This window comes from Calypte anna, chromosome 27 (genome assembly GCF_003957555.1).
Source record: "Calypte anna isolate BGI_N300 chromosome 27, bCalAnn1_v1.p, whole genome shotgun sequence".
In the NCBI taxonomy this organism is placed as follows: Eukaryota; Metazoa; Chordata; class Aves; order Apodiformes; family Trochilidae; genus Calypte; species Calypte anna.
In genome coordinates this window covers 1,407,046-1,433,506 of record NC_044272.1, presented here as the reverse complement: position 1 = coordinate 1,433,506, position 26,461 = coordinate 1,407,046, and the positions used below count along the sequence as shown (strand labels likewise).

Here is a 26,461-nt window from a genome sequence, read left to right as displayed (position 1 = left end):
AAGAACACCCCCAAAGTTCAGGGTGCTGAAGCCCTGACCCTATTCCCCCTCTTCAAACACCCTCCCACCCCAGTGCCCCCACAGTAAGAATGAGCCAAGCACTAGAATAAATAAACTTTATTCTGGAGCCAGCCCCCCCTCCCTTACCCCCCCATCCTCCCCATGCCGGCAGAGCCGGGCCCTGCTCCCCACGAGGCTGGGGCTGGCACCGCCGTACGCCCCCGCAGCCCCCACCCTGCCTGGGGGGGCTGGGGCAGGGCCCGCCCGGCGCCCCCTGACTCTAAAACCACTAAAATCTCAACAACAACAACAAAAAAAAATTTAATAATAATAAATTGTGTGTTTCCCCCCACCCACCCACCCCTGCCCCGGCAGCGCCCACTGTGCCCCCTCCACCTGCACAGGCCTAAAAACCCCTCCAAACTTTTACAAAGGTTTTAAAACGTATTTATAGATATTTATAGATATTTATATATATATACTTTGCTTTCTTCTCTCTCTTAAATGACTCTGCTTCCTCAGCGTGCGGGGTCTGGCTGGGTCCTCCCCGCTGGACAGCCGGGATGGGGCTGGGGTGGGGGGGCTCGGTGGTCGCAATCCCGTGTGTGCTGGTGCTGGTGGGGCCGGGGTGTCCCCGGGGACGCGGCCAAGGGTCCCCACGCCCCTGAAATGTGACTCAACCAACGCGCTTCGCCCGGGGCTGCAGGGGCCGGGGGCTGTGGGGCTCCCTGTGGGGTCCGCTCCAGCAGGGGGGGGTCCCAGGGCTGTGCCAGCAGGGGGGCTGCTGAGAGTCTACCCCAGAGGGGGCTGCAGCCAGGGCCGAGGCAAAGGGTCCTCCCCCTGTTTGCCGGCGTGCCGGGCTCTGTCCTGGTGCGCGCCGGGCGCAGGTCACGGTGAGTGCGTGGCCGGGCTGCTGCGGTTGGAGCTGGGGGAAAGGCTGGGGCTGCAGCTGCCCGGGGGGGGACCAAGGCTGCCCGCCCGGGGGCCGCCCGGCTGCCCCCCAAGTGTGTCCATGCCCTCCGAGTTCTCCAGCATCTCCTGGATGAGGGGCGGCATCGATCCCGGGATCTCCATCTTCAGTGTGATCACCCGCTCAGCACCTGCAGGATGGGTCAGGGTCAGGGCACTGCCAGATCCCCAAACCAGCACTCCAAAACCAGCACCCCCAAACTGGCACCTCCAAACTGGCACCCCCAAACCAGAACCTCCAAACTAGCACCTCCAAACCAACACCCCCAAACCAGAAACCATGGCTCTGCTCATCCTGGGTTCCAAGGACAAGAGACACATAGCTACATCCCCAGAATCCCTGGAGGATGGGGGCTGTGGGTGTCCTCCCTCCCTCATTCCCTCTGGAGGATGCTGTGTGACCTGGACCCCCCCCCGAGGATGCCGATTCCACCCTGGTACATAGAGTCTCACCCTTGGCACTGATGCTGCGGAGATCCGTGATCTTCATGAGCATCTTGGGGAACATGTGTGGCTTGTTGGGCCTCCTCTTCCTCACATAGATCTTCAACGCCTCCAGCAGAGGCTCCTGTAGCTTGTCCACTCTGTCGGGCTGCTCGAGGTCCTGGCGGTCTGGGGTAGGGGGGAGACAGTGGTTAAGGGGGGGGGAGGGGGCAGCACACATCCTGTTGTCCCCCTTTAAGCGTGGATATGTACTGCAGTACTCCCAGCTTCACGTACTGGGCCCCACAGGGGACACTGGGCTGGCTCTGCAACAGCAATGGGCACCACGGGGGGACTTCTTGGTCAGCCAACAGGCACCGGGGGTCTCCTGGGGCACAGGGCAGGGTCCCCCAGCACCCACCTCCACAGATGAGGCAGATGGCACTGAGCAGCCCCGTCTCAGCATCGTCCATCTCCAGCGGCAGCAGCTGATTGGCGAAGGCGAAGACCAAGTCTGTGAGGGGCCCGAACCCCGCGTTGTGCATCTGCGTGCGGTTCAGTGTCAGCCCATCCGAGAAGGTCATGGTGTCCTGCTCCGGCGTGTAGCGCGTGCAGATCCGCAGGATCTGGGGAGGGCGAGGTGGGGGGGGGGGAAGGGGACTCAGCCTGGTGTCCCCCACCCTGTCCCCATCCCTGTCCCCGTCCCTGCTCTCACCAGGATGTCGAGGCAGGCGGCTTTGAGGAGGGTGATCTGGTCGGCGATGGTGAGCGTGGTGAAGCCGGGGAGCTGCTTGGCAAACTCCACCGTCTTGATGATGCATTTGGTGGACAGCTCACTGAACTTGTCCCACAGGTCAATGTCCAGGGAGACCCGCTGCTCCGAGCTGTTGTTCTGCAGCGGGAAGCGGGGATGAGGGCGCAAAGGATGGTTTCTGTGTTCCCCAGGCCCTCCCTGACCCCCTTGGCACTCACCGTAGTGTATTTGCCGAGCTGGCAGAGGGCAGGGAAGGTCTCCTGGTGGGCTTTGCGCACCTTCTCGATGAGCTCCTCCACCTCCGGTGTGATGATGTAGCTCTCCGAGCACTCCGGCTTGGGCACATCCTTCTTCTTCTTGTTCCGGTCATTGCGGACGGCTGTGGGGACATGAGGGTCAGTGTCAACCCATGGTGCTGCCACCAGCCCATGCAGCTTTCTGCTAAATAAGCCCCAAAGTCATTAGGAAGCAATGAGGGGTGATACCACAGCCAGGGGGGGTGTGGGGTGCACACCACTGGCCATGGGGGCAGTGCTCAGCTGACACAGTGCAAAGCTGACACAGAAGTAACACACCTGGGAGAGAAAATGGCAGCTGAGACACAGCACTGGGGAGGGGGGGCAGCGCCAGCCCCCACCCCACAGGGCTCAGCTGCTGTGGGCCAGTAGGGCCAGGATATCCCCAAGGGAATGGGCGAGCTGCAGCCCCTGGGATGCTGAACCCCCCTAGCAGTGCCCACAACCCCCCGGCAGCTGCCAGCCCCCTGCCCTGGGGGGACCACAGGCATCATGGGGCAGGCAGATGGGGCAGGGCTCAGGGAGGCAGCTGCACCCCAGCAGCCACTGCCCCCAGTCACCAACCCCGGTCCCCGCCGCGCCTGGGGGGTACTGCCGGGCACCATGACAACTGGCATGCAGAGCTGTGAGGCCCCATCACCGTCATTTATCTCTGACATCATCAATCACCCATTGCCCAGGCAACAGCCGGGCTGTGACACAAACCCAGGGGGCCCTCCCAGCCCCCCAGGGCCTCGCTGGGCACATAGAGGGGGCTGCTGGGATGGCCCAATGCATCCAGACCCCTCCACCCCCGCTGCACCCCGGCACAGTGTCCCCATCCCTGTCCCCATCCCCACTCACACTCCTTGGACATGCCGACTTCAAAGCACTTCTGGAGGCGGCAGTACTGGCACCGGTTGCGTGTCACCTTGTTGATGATGCAGTTCTTGTCCCGGTGGCACGTGTACACCATGTTCTTCTGGATGCTGCGGCGGAAGAAGCCCTGGGGACCCCGTGCACCCCGGTCAGACCCAAGCCCGGGGACCCTGGGGACTTGTGGGGCCCCGCAGAGCCGGTGCCCCCGACACTGGCAGCTCTCACCTTGCAGCCCTCGCAGGCGCTGACTCCGTAGTGGTACCCAGAGGACTTGTCCTGGCAGACGAAGCAGGGCTTGTAGATGCGGGGCAGGGGTGGGGGTGACGGGGGGCTGGGCACGATCTCCTCCGAGCTGGTGCTCTGCGTTTCCACGGCTGTGGGGAAGGTGGCAACACTTAGGACACAGAGACCCCAGGCACGGCTGGGACCCCCCACCCCTGAAAGTGCCAGGGCTGATCCCGGGTCCAGGTGGTCCCTCACACCCCCCCCTGCACTGCCCACCCCAGCCATGCATGGCCACAGGGCCAGGTCACACGAGGCTGGCGGGGAGAGGACACGAGCTGGGAAGATGCAACTTGACATTTCCAGGCCATGGAGATGATGTGGAATTCAGGCAGAGACAAAAAAGAACGGAAAAAAAAAAAAAAAAAAAAAAAAAGACAAGCCCAGAGCCGGGGTCCCAGGAGCCCCCCACATGGGTGCTGATGGTGTCTGCGGGGCCAGAGTGGTGCAGTCCCAGTGCAGAGAGGGGCTGGGTGCTGCACACTCCCTCACACATGTGTGCACAGCCTGGGGGGTCACCCGCTGCACACCCCCAGGAGGGGACAAGTACAGTGGCACCAAGCCAGCATCCCAGGGCCATTGGAAGGGGACAGCAAAGACATCCCTGAGACAGGCAGCCCCTGGCCTTGCCAGCCTGGGAGATGGAGACAGAGCTCCCTGCACCCTAAAGCCTTCTGGGACAGGCCTTCCCCCTCCTCCTGCACCCCAAAATCCTGTGGGATGTCTCAGCTGCCTCCTGACCACCAGGACCCCACCCCTGTCTCCCACTGTCCTCCAGAACGGCTCAGGAGGTGTCAGGACCACCACCATCCAACCAACCCATCACAGCCCCAGGGGGTGGAGGGGCAGAGGGCAGCTGGGGTGCTGGTACCCTGGCACGGGGTGCAGCCAGGCAGGGGTTAAATGCTCCCCAGCTCCTCCGGGATGTTTGCGAATGTTTTTCTGCAGCAGAGCCAAGCGAACCAGTCAAACAGGATATTAAAGGCCCAGCCCGGCCCCCCTCCCGCCTTGCTGGCCCCTGCACCCCAAAAAGGGCTCCAGAAAGGGTTCTACCCCCCCACACTTCCCCCTGGGGTTAGGGGTGCTGTAGGACAGACCCTGGCCAGGGGCACCCACCCTGGAGCTGAGCTGAGGAGGGGTCCCACGGGGGGTGAGCAGAGTTTGGGGAGGTGACAGATGAGGGTTGGGGGGTCCACAGCCTGGCCATGCCACAGGCCACCCGCCAAAGGTCACCACTGCAGATGGGGCCAGAGAGGGGGGGACAAACCCACCTATGATGCTTGTCCTCAGCAGAACAGGGACAAACGAGCGTGCAGGGGTGGGACACGGTGTGCAGTGGGTGGAGGAGAGCGTGGGGGTGGGATAGAGGCGTGCAGGGTGGGATGTGGGTGTGCGGGTGGGATCCGGGTGGGTGGGGTGGGGTATGGGCATGCAGGGTGGGACACGGGCATGTGGGTGGGATGCGGTTCCCGGGTGGGATCAGGGCATGCGGAGGCGATCGTGCCGGGCAGAGCTTCCCGGGCGGCACTGAATAAATCACCGCTGCCACTCGAGGGAGAGGAGCCATTAAAGTGACTGAGCGAACGTCGTCTATAATTTATCGCCTCTTTTATATAATTTAAGAACTTCCTCGTGGAGAGCTGCACTCGCAAAATGCAAATCTGACAGGATTTTGATGTGCTGGGTACAGAGGGGGGAGGGGACCCAGCTCCCCCCCCCCGCACGGTCCCCAGGCAGGGCTGTGCCAGTGCCGCGGGAATCCCCTGCCACGGCAGCCACCGGCACAAGGGACAGCTGTGCCACCGTGGAAGGGACAGGGGCACGGACACAGTCCCCTGCCCGGACCCCTCCCCAGGAGCCCCTCGTGCCCCTGCAGGTCAACGGTGGGCACAGAGCAGCACCCAAAGGTGCTGGGGGCGTGCAGGATGGGTGCAAGCCTCCCTTGCTCAGGGGCTGCCTGGGGACAGCGGGGACGTCCCCTCCCCCAGCCCAGTCTCCGGGAGCAGGAGGGGCCCCGGCCCCGGCCCCCCGCCCGGGGGAAGCGCAGTCCAGCTGCAGACCAGATGCTGCGGCTCCGCCGGCATCCCCTGGCGAACGCACCGCCCCCGCCCGCGGCCCCGCTTCCCGCCCGCCCCGGGGGACCCCTGGGCACCTCCACACCCGGCACCCCCGCCCCGGCATGGGAAAGCGCCCGCGGAGCCACTCTGCGTGCCAGGGCCCGCGGGAGGACCCAGACTGCTCCCACACCCCTCTAACATGGCCAGAGCTGGGACAGGACCAAGGAGGAGGAGGATGGAGAGCAAAGCCCGGCTGGGGGCTGCAGGTCCGGGACGCCTGCGGGAGGGTGGGGACCCACGCAGGGACTTCCTGTACATGAGGGTCCCTCAACCTCTGCAGAGTGAGGGAGGGGAGGGTAGAAGGGTCCCAGGAGCCCCAAGCTGTGAGGTACCCCGGGCCATGGTCCCCACGAGGCATCCCCCCTTGCAGGTCGTTCCCCCCTGCCAGCTCTGGGGCTTGAGGTCCCCACCACACCAACTCAACCATCTGTGGGGCCACCCTGTGCCCCAGTGGGGTGATGACCGCACACAACCCAACACCATGTACTGCCTGAGAGCCCCACAGCACCCCCACAGAATCCCCTGTGATCACACACTGCCACAGGAAGCCCTCAGTAGGCTCCTGCAAACTCTTCTCCTGCCCTTGGGAACCACCTGGTGCCTCAGTTTCCCCCGCTGTGGCATGCCCAGGCCCCGCTGCAGCGGCGGGCAGGCTCGCCATGCCCCGAGGAGCGGCTGTGGCCCCTGTGCCAGCGAGACGGTGTCCCGCCAGGCAGGGCAGCGCCGGCACTGGGCCAGCAGCCAGCTCCGTGGGGCCAGCCCAGCCACAGCCACAGCTGTCTCTGGGGAAACTGAGGCACGACAAGGCTGCCTCTGACACCACTGAGCCATGCTGTGGGCTTGGCACCCCCCTGGGATGGGGAGACACGGCACCTCAATGTGACGCAGGGAACAGGGCACCCTGCCAGGGAGTCCCGCCAGCACCAGCCGCCCACACGCCTGCCGGGTCACGGTCACTGTGACCAAAGCCCAGAGGTGCCCTGGCATGGGCAGGGGCTCCAAGCACCCCCCCCCAGAGCTGCCTGCCTGGCTGTGGCCTGTGAGGAGGGGGCTCTGGTCTGGTGGCCCCTTCTCCCGGGGACACAGAGGAGGAAAGATGGCCCCATTACCCCACCCCAGACAGCTGGATGTGAGGGTGACCCTGCACTCAGGGAATGTCACTAGAGCCTAGAACACAGTCCCTGCCAGGCTCTCTGCCTGCTGCAGGGTTCCAAAGCTCCTGGCCAGCCCCCCACCATCCCCAGCTGCAGACAAAGGCCCCTCGCGCCGCACTCGATGCCAGCAGGTCGAGCGGCCCTGAGACAATGGGGGGATCAAGACCTGGGGGGCCATGGCCACAACCCCCCCACCACAGAGCCGGCCACGGGCACCACACCAGGCACCATTGCAGGAAGGGTGAATCGACAGCAGGGAGAGAGGCCTGGCAGCCCCCTGGCCCCGCTGCACCCAACAGGAGGGCCCTGCTGCACCCAACGGGAGCACCCTGCAGCCCGTATTGAGGTGACAGCCCCACAGCACCCGCAGGGCATTCCCAGGGCCATTACTGCCACTGCCAGCACCCAGGTGCCAGGCCAGCCTGACCGGCTGCTCCTGGTGGGGGTTGTGGGATTCCCAGGCCCGCACCACCTTCACAGCTGGCACAAAGCACAACAGGAACCCGTGTCTCCCAGGTCGGCCCAGGATTGGGGTGTGCTGCCTGTACCCCTGCCTGCTTCCCCTGCCTGCTTCCCCTGCCTGCTGCCCACCCCAGCACGAGGTGACCACTCGCCCCGTGTCCCTGCCCACACAGAGAACGTCCCCAGGGATGGCGGGGACCCACTGGGGATACGGGCTGTGACACTCCCGGGACACAGGGCACCAGCAGGAGTGGAACTGGCTGCATCCCCTCCCCTAGCAACAGGGACCCCGCATCCCAGGGGGGTCACCCCGATGCCCGGCGGGGGCCCCAGGCTGTCGCCCTCCCTCCACCCGCGCAGCAGCAGCAGGCGCAGCGGCTCGGCTGTTAATTGGATTTTGCCGGAGTCCTTATCAGAAGGGAGCGAAATTCCCGGCGGAGCTGGAGCTGCCGTGGCCCCTGCTCGCGGGAAGGGGGTGCGAAGGGGAGAAGGGGGGGTCCCAGCCCCCGCCTGGCCGGGCTCAGCCTCCGAAATAGGACAAGGGTTGTTCATGGCGGCAACTGCGCAGAGCTGGGGCCGGCGATGGAGCCGGCGGGGAGGGCGCTGGGCCGGGGGGGGCAGAGCCCAGCACCCGCCCCGAGATCGGCACCCAGCACCCCGCTCAGCGCCCCCGCCCTTGTGGCCAAGCCCCAAGCACCCATCCCCGCATCCATCTCCGCACCCAGCACCCAGCCCCGCAGCCCTCCCCAACCCCCCCACGCTGGGTTTCGAGGCCGTTCTTCCTCCCCCCTCCCCCCGGGCCGGGCTCCAGCACCGGTGAGTGGGGGGCCCGGCTCCTCCCGGGACGCAGGTACCTACAGCGGCCGGAGCTGCTCCAGGGCGGGGGGCGGCGGGGGGCCCCGCGGGGCGCAGGGGGGGCCCGCTCCGGCAGCAGGCAGCCCCGGCCCGGCCCGTAGAAATCCATCCGGAGGAAGGGGCCGGGGGGCAGCCCCGCCACCGCCGCACCCTCGTACATGGCCTGGGGCCTCGGGGGGGGGGGAGCAGCTCCCCCGGTCCGGTGGGGCGGCGGGGGGCGGCCCCGGGGCGGTCAGAGCCCCCCTCCCCGGCAACCGGGTCCCCGGGGCGCCCCGCGCCGCGATGCCATGGCCCCCCCGCCGCTAAGCCGGGGAGCGGGGCCCCGCCGCTCCGTTCCGCGCCCGGGCAGGCGGCGGCGGCGGCGGAGGAGGAGGAGGAGGAGAGGAAGGCGCAGCCCCGCCGGCTCTGCGGCTCCGGCAGCCCCGGTCCCTCCCGACACCAGCCGCCTCCCCACAGCCTTAACCCGCTCCGCGCCGCGGGGCCGCCCCCGTCCTCCCTCGCCTCCTCCTCCTCTTCCTCCCCGCCCCGGGACGGCGGCACCGGACACGGACGCGCAGGGAAACTCGGACACGCGGGGCCGGTGACACGCGGGAGTGGGCCGGGGGCTGCCCGGGACCGGGGCTGGGGGACATGGAGGGGTCGGGGGCTGCCTGGGGCCGGGGGTGGCCACAGAGGGCCGGGGGCTGTCCGGGGTTCATTTGCCTAATGGGATGCGGGTGAACTGCGGGTGAACCCGGTGGGGAAGGGCTCACCTCGCCCTGACCCCCGGCCGCCCCCCCGGGGGTGCGGGTGCACGCATGTGTGCATGCGTGTGCATGCGTGTGTCCATGTGTGTGCATGCATGTTCCCACTGCAGGAGGGGGTAATGTGCTTGTTTGCCTTCCCACCGCAGAGAGGCCCATGTGTGCTCCAGCAGCACTGCTGCGGGGGGGCTGAGTGGGTGTGTGTACGCGAACACGCGTGTGCATTCCTTCTGCACACACGAACATATGTGTAGCACCATGGCCTCATGGAGCACAGAAGTAGCTGAGCATGTACATACACGTCCATACAGTACACCCCCACTGCATCTGTGTGTGTTCACACCCCCACTACACACACACACATTTGTGCGGGGCCCATGTGGGGCAAAGCGCTGCATGCTCTCCCCTGCCCGTACACACATGTCACCACAGGAGGTGACACCACAAATCTGGTGCCACCCAAGCACCCTAACCCTCATCCAGGCCCTGCTGCAGGCAAGGAGGAGCACATGTGTGTGCACAGCTGGACACGGGTGGGAAGATGCGGGTGTCACTGCACACACCAGCCCTACACGGCCACACGCAACAAGGAGAAACGTGTGTGCATGCATGTGTGCACATGACAGTGTGCACACAGAGACACAAACACACAGCAGCATGCGCACACACACACACACACACACACACACACCAGCAGCCCCCCATCCTCTACTCCAGCCCCAAAGTGAGCAGCTGGGGTCCTCCCGCTTTTATTTCCAACCCTTTCCCCCCCCGCCCCTCAAAGAGAGGGGGAGGAAAGGGAAGAAAACCGAAACAGGATAAGAAAACCGCCGTGAGGCGTGTGCGTGTTTGTGTGTGTGTGTGTGTGTGTGTCCGTGTGTCCATGTGTGTCCCTGTGTGCGCGGCGCAGATCAGCAGCGCCTGTTTAAATAATAATAGAAAGTCAAAGGCTTTGCTTAGCCAGCAGGTTTCTGAACAAAAGCCCAGCGCTCCTCCAACTTCCTGCAGCGAACATGACAAATGTCTGCTTTGACTCATTTACCAGCGCTGGAAAGAATGTGGCTGCGACGGAGGGGACGGAGGGGACGCGGGCCGGTGGCCCTGTCAGGGCTGTGCCCTGCCCGTCCCGCGCCGGCGGCACCGGGAAGAAACGGAGATTAAACAACACCCCCCACCCCCCCTCAAAGCCTTAAAGGGAGCGGCAAGACGAACCGGGCAGGGAGAGCACCCCGCGGGGCACGGGGCGACCCCACCGCTTTCACCAGCAGCCTGGAGACCCCAGAACGCACATTCCCTCCCCACCTTTGTCAGCACCCCCTGCCCCCCCTTCCTCGCGGCCCCGATGCTCCGGGGAACACAAGATGTCTCCAGGAGGATGATGGAGCCAAAGCCACGGGAATCCCAGAGGGGACCCTGATCTCCCCAGAATGGCAGCTTCAGGAGTGGGGGGTCACAGGATCAGCAGACCACGGGCCATGGGGCAGGGACCCCCCGGAATGCCCAGGCAAACCCATCCGGCCCAGCACCGGGGTACGGGGTGCCCAGCCCCGGCCCCTTCCCCCCATCCCCACGCCTGCACCTCGGGGCCCCGCAGCCCCCCTCCCGCCCGCCCACTTCAAAAGACCCCATTTATCCCCTTCAGCGGCTTTTGAGCGCGGCGAATTCCCGGCCGGCGCAGGCGGCCCCCCCGGCCCCCCGTGACAGTGATAGAAAACCTCCGCCGTAATGGGCTTTCCCAGGCGCGGGGGCCCAGCGCCCAGCCCACCCTCATCAATCTTCCCCGGGCGGGGATGGGGGGCCGGGGAGGGGTCCCCAGCACCGCACCCCGCAGGGGCTCCCCAACCCTCTGCCCTCAGCAGACCAACACACACACACACACAGACACACACACATATACCGGCCCCCTCCGCCCCCACCCGTGGCCCCTGGCCTGCAGGGAGCACGTTTTGCTCATTAATTTTTAAAAATTAATTAATTACGGGGCGCTGCGGGAGAGCGGCTGCGGCGCGGAGGAAATCGGAGCCAGCGGGTAGGGTGACAACCCGGGCCCGGGACTGGGCCCCCCGTCCCGGCAGCCTAGAGCAGGGCCGGGGGGGCCCGGCTGCAGGGGGAGGGGGCCGCTCCGGGGTCCCGCTTCGCACAGCCTGGGAACCAGGGCAGGGAGTGGGGGAGGATGGGAGGCTGTAGCCCCACGATCCCCTCACAACTCCCCCCAAGACCCTCCAAGGGCCAGTGCTGGGCGAGGGGACCAAGGGCAAGAGGCCCCCACAAAACCCCTGGGGAAGGGATGAGGGCACAGGCATGGCCCTGGCACCCCCACACACACCAATATGTGTGTGCACACCCACCACACGGACACGGGTGGCCTCGCATTGCATGTGGGGTGCACAGACGTGTGTGGGCATGGGGACAGGCAGAGCAGCACTGAGCACCCCCCACCAGCCACACATCCCTGCACACGCCTACTGCATGCGTGCACACACCACTGTACCCCAACAGCTGCGTGCACACACCACTGCCAGCTCCATGCATGTACACACCCCCTTGCATGGGACTTGCACACACACACACACACACACACACACATGCACACCCGCCATGTGATCACATGCGTGTCCAGACACAGCTGCGAGCCTGGAGATACCCCACAGCATGAGTGCCCCAGCTGGGCCAGTGGCTCCCAGGTCACCCAGGGACACCCGCCTGGGGCTGGGGGGTACCAAGGGCTCTCTCCCACCCGGGGCAGCCCCAGCACCATGCATGGGATATGGCCAATCCCCTTCCCCTGCAGCGGGAGCGAAACACAGAGCACCCTGGGGGGCTGGATCCAGCCCCAGCAGCTCACCCACACCCTCCTCCCCCCCCAAGCCCACCAGATCTCCATCCTGGCACCCACCACCCCAACAGGACGAACCCCGAGAGGAGGGACATCCCCACCCTCAGGAGGGCACAGCTGGATGGGCCCCGGGGCTGCACAGCTGCAGCACATCTGGAAAGGGCGGGACAGCGGCGGGGCCAGACATGTGTGCACCAAGACTCTGTGGCTGCACCAAGACCCTCTGCAGCACCCCCCCAGCAGGGACACGGACAGAGGGGGCACACCAACACACACCCCCGCAGATTGAACGGTGCTACAGGGTGGGGGGGTGGGGAACGGAGCTGACACAGTGCCCTCACCCCCACCATCCCCTCGGATGGACAAGGGGAAACTGAGGCACAGTCCATTTGACTGCCATCAGCCCCAGGACACCCTCCAGCCCTGTCCCCAGTGTCAGAGCAGGGGGGGGACACAGTTGCCCCCCCATTCCTAGCCTGTTCCCACAAGGCTGTGCGGCGGGAACGGCCTCAGAGCCAGCGCGGGGGAGAGGCCCCACCCGCCGCCACCCAGTCGCTGAACTGGTCCCACTGGGTCCCACCGCCGCCGGGGCGGCTCCGGCGGGGGACAGCGCCCGCGGCCGGCCCTGCCCGGGCCTGCACCATCCCCCGGGGCCAGGGACGGGCCGAGGGGGGGGGCCCGACACACCCCAACACACAGGGGCCTCCCCGACGGCGGGTGCCGCGGGGCACCCATGGAGGCACGGCACAGGAACGGGTATGGGTGCCCATCCGCAGCGGTGCCAGGGATGGGAAGAAGATGGTGGGGAAGCAGGCATGCCGCAATGCCAGGTTGAGGGTGTGAGGAAGACCCCGGCCCAGAGCCCACCTCCCGCAGCTCCCAGCTGCCGGCATGGCGGGGCGGTGATGGCCGGGGCCGTGATGGACGAGGCTGTCAGGGGGAAATTGAATCAGGAGCAGACGCGATGAGTGCGATGATTTGCCTTCATCACCTCCCCCATGGCGGCCCCCGCTGAACAAAGAGCCACCGTGGGGACATGGCGTGACATCAGCCCCCAGCCCGGCCAAGGTGGGTGCCGGGGAGGGTGACAGCCACTGGGCCCCAACCAGAGCCAGCTAGGCCATTAACAGGCCAGGTACAAACACCCCATTATCGAAGGTGGCCACACAGCAGCAATTAATCTACACCTTGGGTGCCACTGCCAGCTTCGTGCCTCAGTTTCCCCAGCAGCACCGCTAACGGGGACACCTGGGAGGAAGTGCTTGGTGCTCACCTCCCATCAGCACAGAGTCAGTGCCCCCCAACATACCATGCCACAAGTAGGTGATGCAGTGGCCAGGAGGAGCTACACACCACCCTCCTTTATCAGTGCCACTGTCTTGGTTTAGGTTATAGAGCAGTGCCAGAGCAGCAGCCTGGGCTCAGCATCCCCATACCATGCTGGGGGCAAACCCTGGCATAGAGGGGTCCCCATAACCCTCACCCCAATACCAGGGGTCCCATCCACCCTCCATAGGGCCACAGTACTCACTGGCAGGTGAGGGGGTGCTGTATCCACTGACAGGCAGTTGGTGCTGGATGCCAGCCAGGGTGCTGGGTGGTGAAAGTCCTCCCAGCATGTGGGGGAAGAAGAAGGCGTAGGGGGGCACGGGATAGCCATTGAGGTGCCCCCCTCCAGGCGTTGGGCAGGAGCTGCTGTTGCTGGCCATGGCGGGGGTCTCCAGTGCAGGAGGGGGCTCTCAGGCGTGGGGCACGGGGGCTGAGCAGAGCATGGGGCCTGCGGGAGCCCCGCTGCTGTCCTCGCTGGATGCTGCACCGCTGTGGGGCGAGCAGAGAGAGGGGGTTAGCAGAGGGGCTGTGACGCCCAGCCCCCACCCACACTCCGTGCCTCAGTTTCCCCCACCCCAGGATCCACATCCCCTCCCAGCCCCAGGAGGGCGCAGCGGGCCGGGTCCAGCGCTCCCTGTGAGATTAATGACGATCCCCAGATTAATGACACCGGGACGGCGGGGACCGGCAGGCGCAGGGCGCTAATCCCAGCTTAGCAGGCAAGGGGGCAGGAGATGGCATGGGGACACTGCGGCCCCACGGGCCACTCCCACGGGCCAGGGGCCGTGTGACAGCCCCAATTCTGTCCCCCCCAGGCCTGGCCTGGCAGCAGGGGCACAGAGGGAGGGTCGTGAGGAGCAGCCCCTGTTGCCTCCTCCTGGGGGGCTGTGAGGCAGCTGGGGGGTGGGGACAGGCACACCGAGGTCCCCTGAGGACAGTGGCTCCGCTCCAGCGCGGCTCTCTGCTGTCACGGCCACACGTCCCCGCTGGCTCCTCCACGGCCACTCCTCCCCACGCCTGCACCGAGTGCGAGGGGGCTCAGCCGCGGGGCGGGAGGGGTCTCACCCCCAGCAGCTGAGCCGGGGAGGGGGAGGCTCAGCCCGGGCCCCCGCCGCAGGGCTGAGCTCTGCCCGTCGGGACGCAGCCCTCGCCCCGTGCCATGTGCCGCGCCGTGTGCCGGGCCGGCAGCTCCCACCCCAACCCAGCGGGACACGGACCCCGCAGGCCGGGCCAGGCCGGGGGGGCGGCAGTGGGAAGGGGGGCGCGGGGCTTTCACAATCCCGGGCTGGCTGTTTATTTAAGCGCTGGCGCGGGGCCCGGCGGGGGCTGTTTATTTGCCGAGAGTGCTGGCTCCCAGCCCCGCGGAGGCGGAAAAGGATCCAGAGGAACAAGGCTGGGCCGCCCGGCGAGGCGCTGGGGAGGGGCCGGGATAGGCACGGCCCTGCCCGCCCCCCCAGCACCCAGCTGGGTGCACCCATCGGAGGCAGGACCCCCATCCTCCCAGCAAACACCAGCACACAGAGCCCCGGTGCTGCACCCCACCATGCCGCCCTCCTTGGGCACCTATGGGGTGACCGACGGTGCAGCTGCCCCCCGGGATGGGCACCCAGCAATGGCTGGGGTGGGGGGCATATACCCCCTGGCACAGGGCGCCCAGCCCGGGGCTGCAGTGAGTGCAGGGTTCCCACGGGCACCACCGGACACTGGTGCCCACCGGTAGCTGCAACTCAGCCCCAAGGACAGACCATGGGGTCCCTGCGTGGTGCTGCTGCCCCCCCAGTGGGGGGGTCTGCCTGTGGCCCCCCCAGTTGGGCCATGGCCCCCGAATTGTGCTGGCCGGGGGGAGCAGAGGGGAGGGAGGCGCGGGAAGAACTGTTTATGTTTGCCGATGCCAAGTGCTCACTGGGCACAACGCCAGCCACACCGGGGCCCAATTACTCAACCCGCTCTTGGCCCCCCGGCACACCACCAGCCTGGGACCCAGCAAGGCCAGCACCACCAGCCTGGCCACTGGGCACCCACAGTGGGCAGCTGCCAGCCTCCCAGCCCCTTCCCAACCAACCAGCCACAGCCAGGAGGGATCAGGAGGGTCTGGGGGTCCCAGACAACCCCATTCCCATGGGTCTCCCTCAGGACAAGGAGTTGCAGCCCAAAGGAGCCCCCATGGGCCCCTGTGCTGGCTGCTTCCCAACTGTTGGGTCCTGGGTGTTCCAAATGGGAGTCCTGCTCCTGGAGCATCCCAGACCAGCAGCGTGGGGCTGCGGGCCATGCCGCCCCTTGGTGGGGGCCCACCTTTGCCTTCTCCAACGCCTTTTCCTCTAGTCTCCAGCAGGAGCTGGACGGGGCCCGAAGCTTCCTGGAATCCGGCATCTCGTTCCAGCCCCGCGGAAAACAGGGCCATGCGGCCTGGGGCCAAATCCCAGCCATGAGGAACCTCCCGCCCAGGCCGAGGGTGGCCCCCGGGAGTGGATGGACACACGGATGCGCAGACCAGAGCCATTCCCAGGGCAGGCAGCAGTGCAGCCGGGCAGACCGTGGCTGCCCAAGGCAACCGTGACCCCAAACTGGGGCATGGAACCCCCCCCCGCACCCAAATAGGTCAGGCAGCACTGCCACAGCCCCCACAGGAGACACCTTCTTCAAACACAGCCCCCACCTGGGCTGAATTCTCTGCTTACACCTCAGGCAGGGCCACATCCTGCTCCCCTGTCCTGGCATGGCTGACCACAGTGCAGCAGGGGTTGTACCGGATGGCAGCACTGGGACAGTGGCACTGTGACACCCCCCCTTGCAGTGGCCACCCCTAGACCAGCCTGCCAAGGGGTCCAGGCACCCCGCACCCCACCCAACAGGCTCTCTGACCCCCTGGTGCAGGCAGCAACCCCAGTGCCCATGTCACACCCCAAACACAGACACGCTTCCTGCCGGGGCACACGGCACTGGCAGTGCCAGCACCCGGATGCGACACGAGGTGAGCGGGGGCACCGCCCTGTCCCCCCCCCACCACCGTGGGGACAAGCAAGGCCAGGGCTGCTCCTGGGTGCTTGGAGGGGTGGCGGGCAGCAACCGAGCCCTTCCTGTCATGCCTGCGGGCACCACACTCCGGCCGCAGCTTCCTCTTGCTGCTCTCGATTCCCGGGTGGAGAGGTTTCAGTTCAGCCCTGGCCTTGCTGCCACATCCCCTTGCCACCCCAGAGACTGCCACCCCACTCTCTGCCACCCCGCTCCCTGCCACCCAAGAGACTGCCAACCCTCTCTCTGCCACCTCAGCCCTTCGCCTTGGCACTGCTGTCACCCCAGAGCCACCATCCCAGCCCCTTCCAATCCCCTCTGCTCCTCAAATCTGCCAGGGGTGGCTGCTGCCCATGTCCCGTGCCCTCACTGGGCCAGGTCACAGGGCAGCCCTGGTGCCAGGGCCAGAGGGAGGGGGTTCTGTGCCCCCCGAGCGGGGGTGGCAGGGGGGGGCCCCCGCTGCGCTGCCGGGCAGGGCAGGAAGCCCGCGGAGCGGCTGTGCGGTCACAGCCTGTGGTTTTCTCGCTGCTGTCAGCACCCAGCCCGGGGCAACCTCACACGCGAGGCCAAGAGCCCGGCTGTCGCCATCGCCAGCAGCACCCCCCCGGCTCCCCCCGTACTGGCCAGCACAGCACAGGAGGTGTGCAGTGCCCCCCGGCCAGGACCCCCTCCCCGTATCCCCGCCAACCTCGGCCCTGAGTCACCGTCACGTTTCTCACGTCCCCGGGCAGGCGTGAATCATGGCCCAGCCCGGCAGCAGCGCCAGGGCCGGCGGCACACGCTTGGCACAGGCAGCATGTGCCAGAGCCAGGCTGCCCACAGCCCCCTCCAAGGGGGCCTGGGGTGCTGGGGCCAGTGCAGATCCCAGGACCTGCCCAACTCTCCCAAGGGACACCAGTACACCCAGGTCAGCCCCACTGCTGGTCCCCCAGGCAGTGCCAGTGTCCCCACACCCTGGCACCCTGTGACACACATGTCCGGTGGTCCCAACTTCCACCAGCAGTGACACAGGGCTGGACACATGGCACAGGCTGGTGGGGACAGTGTCCATGCTGCCTTTCACACTCTGTGGGGACACGCAAGGACCCCAGGGAGCAGCCGCCTGTCCTGCAGCACGGGTCCTTGTCTGACACCCCCACATCCCACTGCCGGGTGGGAGCCACAAACTGAAATTCCACCTGTCGTGGCCGGGCAAGCTCCGGTTACACCGGGAACGCGCTGCTCCGGTTACACCTCCTGCACCCGCCGCCAGCCACACCATTCTTCTGGGGGAACAGGTGCCACAGCCCCCACCACGGCCCCCGCCACCGCCACGGCTGTGCCACCACCAGCATGCCGTAACTGTGCCAGGCCTCTGCCCCACACACCGCGGCACAGCCTGACAGCACCCTGGGGACCCCCACCCACACGGCGGAGACACCCCCAGGCCCACCCCACGGTGCAGCCCTGACCCTCAGGATGAGCCCAGGGACTGGTAGGTCCCGCAGCCCCGCAGGGGATGTCCCAGTACCGGGGGTGCCCCGTCCTGGTTCCCTGCAGGGCTCCCGGGAATTGAAGCCCGGCAGCCACTCGAAGCAGCAGCAGCTCCCGGTTGTTTTTAGCCCTGGATGCGGCAGCCGGCGCCCTGGGAATGGCGTGCCGGGAACAGCGGCCCCAGACAGCCCTTTCTGGCTCGGCGACAGCCGGCAGACAAGTGCAGCTGGCTGTGCCGCCGGCCGTGCACGGGGCCGCTCGGGACACAACGCCCGTGGCCAGCGTGGGTGGACGAGGTGGCATCTCCGGACATTGGGATTTGGTGGCACTGTGCCCCCCAGGATCCCAGGGACCAGGATCAGGCCAGGGACATGCCATACCTGGGGGACTGGGGGGAAGGGTGGGTGTCCTGGCACCACAACCCACCGTGCTGGCTGTGGGATGGGGGGGGCAGATGAGTGGCACTGCTATGTCCCCTGTCCCGTCACCGCCTGGCAGCTGTGGCTCAACTGGGGATGGCGGAGGCCAGGACGGGCGCACGAGGCCCCTCGTCGGGCCCTGCCACGAGCCGCCCCCCGCTAAGCTGCCTCCAGCCGCAGGGAGATTAACCCATTTTCCGTAATCAGCACATGTGTCACCGCAGATATGATCGCGGGGCCCCCCCGTGCCTGTCGGCACTGCAGCCCTTCCCCCCGAAGAGATGGCACTGCCACGGGGGGCCCTGCAGTACGGGGGTGCCCCACGGCACAGCGTGACAGCGGGTGCTGAGGGTCCCTGAGCACACACCACAAGGGCCCCACAGCTGAAGGGCCCCCCCTTGATTTGCTGCAGGAACACCCCAAAAAGGGTCAGGGGACCCCAGAGCCCTGCCACCCATCAAGGCAGCAATGGCATCGGTGCAGAGCCGTGGCCGAGGACACGCTCAGCCCAGTGTGGCACGTCGACACGCCAGAGCCTCCCGGTTATAAATAGCCAGAGCGGTGGAGCTGGTGAATCCCAGCGCCGCAGGGCAGGCGGCAGCACCAGGCTCGGCGACCGCGACGCTGCTGCCAGCACAGGGACACGGCGGGCATGCAAGGACAGCCAGGATAAGTTGGGCATCCTGGCTGCTGGGACGTGGCAGTCGTGGGCACTGGGCAGTGCGGGATGGGGCAGTGGGCCCTGCCCTCCTCCCTGTGCCCACGGGTGATGGCAGCTGTGTCACCTGGAGGGGACATTGGTGGCAGCTGTGTCATCACCCAGAGGGACATCGAGCAGTGGATGAAGGGGCTGGGTACTCACTGGCATCCCTGGCACAAGCAGCCAGGGGGCCACCCATAACCCCGCACCACAGCAAGGTCACCCCCAAGGGCAGGGCGCCAGGGCCCACGGGTGACATATGGCCCGGGAGCGATGGCCGCAGGGCCGCTAAGCCACCGAGCCCTCACCCGCTAATCCCAGCACGGAGTGTCACACCCAAAGCCACCAGACCCACACACACACACCAGGGACAGTGGGACAAGTCACCCCCCCCACAGTGGGGTCACCCTTCACCAAAGCTGAGGGACCCTCCTCCCTGCCACCCAACGAAGGTTAAAGGTCAGAGGCACGGATCTAGAGGAACACACAATCTCCAGGGAGCTGGGAAGGGGCTCTACCCCGACCCCTCCTCACCACAGACCACCTCACTGCTCTGCTGCCCAGACCCGGGGGAGTCCGTCCCCCCACACACACACACACGCTGGGAACCCCCGGCGGGGCAGCTCCCCCCCCCCTCACCGCAGCTGCCGCTGAGAGGGAACCGAGCCCTCACGGCCCCCTGGCAGCGGCTGAGCCCGTCGCCCACCCCCCTCCCCGGTCCCCCCCGCCCCGGGCCCTGTCATCCACGGAGAGCGATGGCTTCCTCCGCCCGCCGGCCAGGAAACGGAGCAGACGCCGTTCTCGGACCCCCGCCTCGGTGGCGTTCCCCCCCCGCACCCCGAAAAGGGGAAGCGGTCCCGTTTCTCCCCCCCCCCCCTCTACGCCACCATCGGATGGGATGGGAGGAGGGAGGACGGGGATCCCGGAGGGGTATCACCCTCAGTGGTGATTTCCCCCCCCCTTTCGGTGCAGGGGATCGCAGTCCAAACGCGTTGTCCTTACCGGGGCGGGGGGATCAGGAGCACCCAGGCAGCCGGTACTGGTAACTGGGGGGGGGGGGGGGGGTGCAAAGTAGGGACCCGACACTTCTAAAGCCGCGATCCAGAACAAGGTCCCCCGCTCCTGGGGGCTCACGGTAGCCTGGGCCAAGCAAGTGCCCCCACCACCGAGACGAAGCGAGGGGGATCCCCCGTTACCGGCGGGGGATCCCCAGCGCTGCTTGCCGAAGAGGGGGGAAGAGATTGCCCCCGCATTACCGCCCTGGGACTTCCCTCCCGCCCCCCCAGAGCCACCCCCTCCTGGGGCAGGAGCTCCAGCAGCCCCTCCCGGGGCGGGGACACCGCGACCCCCCACATCCCCGGTAGGACCCTCCTCCGGTGCCTCTACCCCCACACACAGCGGCGCAACTCCCCCACCACCACCACCCCGGGAATGCGCTCCCGTTCCCGCAGCACCGGGGGCTCGCTCATTACCTTGATCACGGCGGCGACTTCACACCCAAATCCTTAGCACCGGGAAGCTCCCGGGGGCGGCTGCATGGCGGCGGCGAGCAGTGGCGGGGGGGGTTTGGGGGGGGGGGGGGGGGGGGGGGAAACGTCGGAGACCACGGGGAAAGAAGATGAGGAAGGAGGGCAGGAGGGGGGGGGTTGGGAAGGGGAAGGGCGGAAAAACCGACCCGGCTTAACGGGTGAAGGAAAGAGCGAACCGGGGGGGGCTTAACGAGCGGCGGCCGCGGCCATTGCGAGTCATGTGCTCGCGGGGAAACTTTACCCGGGGCTGGGCCGGGCGGGGCGGCGGCGGCGGCGGAGGGCGGGGGGGGGGGGAGAACGGGGGAGGAAGCCACGCCCCTCCATGCGGCCACGCCCACGACACGCCCCGCCAGCCAATGGGGCGCCGCGGAGGCGGCGCCCCATTGGCTGGCGGGGCGTGTCGTGGGCGTGGCCGGCGCGACATTGGAACCCTTTGAAGTCCCCAGAAGGCGGAAGGGAGTGCGGAGGGGGGGGTGGGAGGGGGCGTTGGGAGGGGGGGGCTCTTAAAGGGACCGCGCAACCACAATCTCAACCCCCCCCCTCCATTTCGGTGTCCCTCAGTCCTATTAAAGCAGCACAGTCGTGTCTACCCCCCCACGTAGAGATATTGTACCCCATCGCTCTGCTATACGCGTGTGAGGAGTTCGGGTGTGCTCAGCGTGCACCCATTTAGGGTCCTGCTGTGTGTGTGTGTTCGTCCCACCCTGTACCACGGGTGATTGTTATAAGGCTCCCGTGCCTCAGTTTCTCTCGGTAGTTCACTTCATGAACACCCATGGCCGCTGGGGCCTTCCCCAGCACACCGTGGCGGCGAGGCCCAGCCGCCGGCGTGTGCTCAGCCCAGAGGAATGTGCCAAATCACTCCCAGATGTGCGGGGCGGACAACCCACCGCCCCCTCCGTGGCCCACCGGGGTGGCCAGCGGGCACCAAGGACCCTTCACTACCCCACCATGGGGGCAAAACCCGCTGCTGGATCGATCCCACCCATCCACAGGGCCCCGTGGAGTCAGCGGAGAACCAGGGTGCGAAAGGGGCAGGGCAGCATCCCCGATGTCCCCATCCCGTCGAGGCCCCACAGCCGTCAGCCTCCTGTGGGGCCCGGTGTGGGTGCAGCAGGGTCGCGTGGGGTCCTGCCCCACAGCCCCGGCCCCGGTTCCCCGGCAGAAGCGCGGCCGAGCGTAACGGGGCTGTCAGATGGAATCTGGGTGCCGGCAGTGACGGCGCGGCGGTGGCCGTGCCCGACACGTGGCCGCTTATGTAAGGAGAGTGCAAGGGAGGACAGGGAGACGGCCGGGGACACCACCGTGGGGACACCGGGCCCCTGCCACGTACGGGCAGGCGGCCGCACAGCTGGACACACAGCCCGGAGGCCGCCAGCAGCGTGGCCAGGCACTGCCCAGCCCCACGCGTGTGCCACAGCAAAGGGACATGGGCACACGTCTGACAAAGGGGGGGACATGGCCACACTGACCCCATGGCTTCCCCAGGCTGCAGCTGCCCCAGGTGTGGTGACACGCCTGGGGATCTAGAGGTGCCCTGGGGTGTTTCAGGGTGTCCTGGGGTGTCCCAGGGCCAGCAGAGTTGTCCTCCAGCCACGGTGGTCCCGCCGTGGTGCTGCCAGCGCTGGCCATGTGGTGATGGATGGCTCCGGTGGGAGCTCCGGCACCCGTGCGGCGGGATCCGTCTGCGCCATTGATTTTTCATCCACTGCGGCATTGAGCGGGGCTGGTGGGGCTGTGGGCACCCCGAGGGGCGGGGGTAGCAGAGGAGCTGTGTCCCCATCCCCACCTATGCAGCCTGGGGACACGGATGGGGCTGGGGACCCTCTGATGCCCATCACGCTGTGGGGCTGCCCCCCCCCCCCGGCTGCCATCTCACCCACAGGGAGGCTGGGAATGGGGTGACACGGGGGGGAGCAGGGCCACTGAGGTGCCCACCTGTGTCACCACGGTCACACACATCCCCAGCTGCTTCCTTCCAGCCACTGTCACCAGGTACCACGATGGCTCTGTGCTGTTGGGCTGGCACAGGGCAGGACGCAGCTGCTGTGGCTTTGGGGGCCAGGGGACCCCCAGACAGCCCATGCCCATCCCAGCTCTGCCCATGGCCAGTTCCTGCTCAGCCCCATGGGGTGGTGACACGGAGCAAGGCCAAGGTCCCTTCTGGAGGTCCCAGGGGATGGGGTAAGATGGCTGAAGGTGTGAGTCGCAGCCCCTCCCCACCTCCCAGGGGACAGGGGGCAGAGGCAGGAGCCAGAGCTGAAACAGAACTTTATTAATGGCAGGAGATAACAGGGGCCCTGCTGTGTGTGTCCGTGTCCCCTCCCTGCCTATGGCTGGGCACAGCTCAGAGCCAAACATCCCAGGCACCCCCTCTGCTAGCACCAGGACCCTCGGACCCTCCCTTTCCACAGATGGGGGCTTGGGGTGGCCCCAGAAGGCTCTGGAGAAGCCAGGAGCAATGCTGGGCTCTGAGAGCACCCACTGTCCACAGCTGCTGCTGCAAAGGAGCTGGGATGGGTGCCAGCCTTCTGCCACACTAAAATAATATAATAATAATAATATTAATGTTAATAAAACTGCCCCAGACTGAGGCACCCAGAGAGGGACACAACAAACAGCAGCAAAGCCCTACAGAAGTCATTTCCCTCCTCCTACCACAGCCTGGCCAAACCACCCAGACACCATCAAAATCACACTGCAAGCAGAGTCTGCCCCAAGAGACTGTGGGGAGGGAGGGGGATGCCAGGGGGTTAATGCAGCCCCTGGGCCAGGATGCTGCCCACCAGCACCACGTCCTGCAGCGCGTGCTCCACTGCTGCCTCCTCCATCTTCAGGGAGACCTGGGGGAGAGAGGAGAGGGGAGGCCTCAGCCCCACACCACCAAACACCACCCTGGTCCCAGACCCTGCCCCACTACAGTGCTGGACCCCGCAGTACCTTGGCCAGCCGGGCCTCCTTGGCTTTCTTCAGCTCGAGAACACCACGGGACTCCAGGAGGGTGACAAGGGACAGACACTCTGCTTGGTCCACAGCAGGGAGCTGCTGCCGCCGGCAGACCTGGCTATAAGTGTCGTGGAGCTGGGAACAGGAGGGTAGGGGTTACACCACAGCACTGCACCCATGAGAGACCCCAGGGACACCCCCAATTCCAGCCCTAAGAGGGTCCCATGGCCACTCACCTTCCCCAGTGTCACCTCCCGGGCATGCCGGTGCCGGGCAAGAAGGAGCAGGGAGCAGAGCAGCACCTTCTGCTGCAGGGGGAAGGTGTCCCGGGACCCCTGGCCCCCTGCTGCCAGCCGGTCCCCAAACACCTCTGAGATGACACGGGAGACATGCAGGAGCCCCACACGTCTGGGAACAGGGGACACTGGGGATTCACCTGTGAGACAGACAGGGCTGCAGAGGACCGAGAAAGGGAAGCAGGAGAGGGGGACAACAGAAGGGGGTGCTCCAGAAAGGGACCCTGGACAACCCGGTGCCACCCCATGGGGGTTTAGGCTCCAGCAGCAGCTCCTCACCCTTGGGCAGTGGTTTGAGCAGGGTCTGGCTCCGCACCTCCAGCTCCACCAGCTCCACAGCACGTCTGGGGGGAGAGAGCTCTGAGCACTGCGCAGAGCAGCCACTCTCCCACCTGGGGGGAGGCATGTAGGGACTCACGGGGTCCACACCAGCCCCAGCACCACTGCGTTTGGGGGCAGGCACTGACCTGCAGACGTCCAGAGCTTTGCGAGCATCACCAGAGACAGCGGAGACCTTGCGGGCACAGAACTGGAGTGCGGCAGCGTCCAGGACAGGGTCACCACCCACCTGCCAAGGCACCGTGCAACCTCAGCACTGCCATCCACACAGGCAGAGCCCCACCAGCACGTCCCCCCCCGTGTCCCCACCTGCCCCAGACGCTCCTGCAGGATGGCAGTGAGCTGCTCCCGGGTGTATGGCGTGAAGTGCAGCAGGCGGGGGCTGCCGGTCGGGCGGGCGCCGAGCCGAGACAGGGTGCGGTCTGTCAGGTCCAGAGCGTTGGCCAAGCCTGGGGGCACAGAGGGGTGAGGAGAGGGAGAAAGAGGCTGTGCCCGAGGGTGGAGAGAGTGGGTGCAAAGGTAAACCCCTTCTCAGCCTCCTCAGCCAAAATGGAAACGGAGAGGGTCACTGGGGTGGGCAGTGCCACGCTGCCACACACTCACCCACGAGGACAAGCCTGGAGCCGGGCAGCTGAGGCCATCCAAAGAGGGTATAGAGCACGTCCTGCCCCTTGCTCTCCAGCTGGTCCAGCTCATCCAGCACCAGGAGGCTGTGAAGAGAACATGGGTCAGTCCCTGCTCTGCCCTCAGCCCCTTCACAGCACCCTGAGAAGAGTTAGGGGGAAGGGCCACACCATGCCCCCCAGACAGGGAACTCACACCATGGGCCCTTGGGCTGTCAGCTTCGCCTCCAGCTTGCGCAGACCCTCCCGGCCGGTGGCCACGGGCAGGCCCAGCTGCTGCCCCACGGCAGGGAAGATCCCTTGGGGGCTGCTCAGTGACATGCAGTTCAGGACGATGGTTTTGCTCCTGGCGAGTTCATCCTGCCAGGAATGGGAGTGTTACACCAGCCTCAGACTGCTCCCTGTCCACACAACCGGTGCTGCAGCAGGACTGTGCTCCCCCAACCCCATTTCCCTGCTCCACCAGCACCCCCTAAACAGACACCCATCCTGACTTGCAGCCTATGGCACACCTTGCAGTCGAGCAGGACACGGCTCAGACAGGCTGTTTTCCCTGTCCCAGGGGCTCCGGAAACGTAGAGGCTGCCGGGCCGGCGGCCGCAGATGTGTTCCCTCAGGAACTGCCGGATGATTCCCATCTCCTTCTCCCGGGCATGGAGTCGGTCAGGCACAGCTGCATGCAGCACCCGCTTCACCTGCTGGTAGCAGGTACCTGCACCAGGGAGGGAGAGGGCTCAGGGGGGCTGAAACACCACTGGGACCCCATCCCTATTCCCCTCCCCAGCCACACTCACCTTCCTGCCTGAAGAGCTGGGTCCGGGCACGCTGCCCCGAATTGCGGGGGGTCTCCTGTCCCCCCCGCCGTGGGGATGGCCCCGGGCTGCTGGGTTTCTCAGGGGAGGCCGGGGGGTCCCCAAAGAGTAAGCGGCGCCCCTGGTTCTCTTTGCTGCGCTTGGCCGGGGAGCAGGGTAGGGCACAGGGGACATTGCAGAGGTTGTCATCACCTGGGGAAGGGATGGGTCAGTGCAGCTGATGATGTGGGGACACCCTGGTGACACCCTGGTGCTCCTGGGCAGGAGCAAGGGGCGATAACATGGCGACACTCTCCCTAGGGGGGGTGGAATCACGCTTCATGCCCTCCCAGCTTTTTCTTCCCAAACCGAGGGGGAGCAGTAGCAGTGTAGGGTTAGGGACAGAGCCAGGGTCATCCGCCTGCCCCACCCCCACAGCAGCTTTCGGGAAGGGGATGATCCCCCACACACACACACACTTTTCCCGCGAACAGAGCAGCGTGGGGCGGAACTCACCCAGCCGCTTGCGGGGACTCAGGGGCAGCGCTTTGGTGCGGGCTGAGGGAGTCCCCGGGGCGGGCTCAGGGGCTCTAAGGTCGGGTGAAGGGCGCAGAGCAGTGAGATCGGCGTCGGTCTTGGCCGGGGGAGCGGCGAGGCGGCGGGCGCTCCTCCTGCGGGGGAAGCCGATGGTGGGCTGGTGCTGCGGGCTGTTGCTGGCCATGGTGGGGGTCTGCGGAGAGAGGGGGACACCGGTCAGTACGGGGGACCCCAGACCCCCGCAGCACAGCCCTGTGCCCCCCGTGTCCCGCATTCCCCCCGTGTCCCTCCATCCCTCCCCCCGGTTCCGACCTTTTCGCGGCAACTCCCTCCCCAATCTGCGCTTCCCGCCACCAGCGCGAGCCGGCCCCGCCTCCTCCTCCTGATTGGCTGCACCGCCCGCCGCCGCCGCCAATCGCAGGGCCTCGCGCCAAGCGCAGCTGCGGGAGGAGGGGCCGCCGCCGCGCAGCCAATCGGTGAGGGCGCGCGGGGCCTCTAGGGAAGTGACGGAGCTGGCGCTAAGCATCCTGGGAGTTGTAGTCCCCTGGGGTCTCCCCTCATCCCGTGTGTCCCAAGCCCACTGCTCCCAGCACCCCCACCCCTCCTTACCAGTGCCTCCCAGTTCACTCAGTACCAGCATCCTGCAGGTACAGCCCTGCCTCCCCAGTGAGGCACAGAGGCCTCCTTATCCCCCAGTCCCTTCCCCAGACAGCACCCG

At 66.6% G+C, this 26,461-nt stretch overlaps 2 protein-coding genes across 3 annotated transcripts; both read right to left on the bottom strand.

The window, feature by feature from the left end:
- Positions 1–365: 365 nt before the first annotated feature.
- On the bottom strand, positions 366–20,254 carry RARA (retinoic acid receptor alpha). 2 transcript variants are annotated; one of them, XM_030466004.1, is made up of 9 exons: positions 20,155–20,254; positions 13,281–13,567; positions 3,526–3,674; positions 3,286–3,427; positions 2,365–2,525; positions 2,108–2,284; positions 1,814–2,018; positions 1,423–1,581; positions 367–1,100 (listed from the first exon to the last, which is right to left on the bottom strand). In XM_030466004.1, exons 2-9 carry the CDS (start codon positions 13,456–13,458, stop codon positions 889–891), a joined length of 1,383 nt encoding a protein of 460 aa, XP_030321864.1. In that variant the 5' UTR covers positions 13,459–13,567; positions 20,155–20,254; the 3' UTR covers positions 367–888. The 2 variants fall into 2 exon arrangements, with proteins under 2 accessions (XP_030321865.1, XP_030321864.1); XM_030466005.1 differs by lacking the exons at positions 13,281–13,567; positions 20,155–20,254 and adding an exon at positions 8,174–8,362 and having other exon boundaries at positions 366–1,100.
- Positions 20,255–22,808: 2,554 nt separating this feature from the next.
- On the bottom strand, positions 22,809–25,930 carry CDC6 (cell division cycle 6). The gene is made up of 11 exons (XM_008505769.2): positions 25,723–25,930; positions 25,210–25,419; positions 24,928–25,127; positions 24,612–24,775; positions 24,396–24,502; positions 24,102–24,241; positions 23,921–24,021; positions 23,733–23,797; positions 23,394–23,593; positions 23,152–23,292; positions 22,809–23,054 (listed from the first exon to the last, which is right to left on the bottom strand). The coding sequence occupies exons 1-11, from the start codon at positions 25,925–25,927 to the stop codon at positions 22,965–22,967; spliced, it is 1,623 nt and encodes a 540-aa protein (XP_008503991.1). The 5' UTR covers positions 25,928–25,930; the 3' UTR covers positions 22,809–22,964.
- Positions 25,931–26,461: the final 531 nt, after the last annotated feature.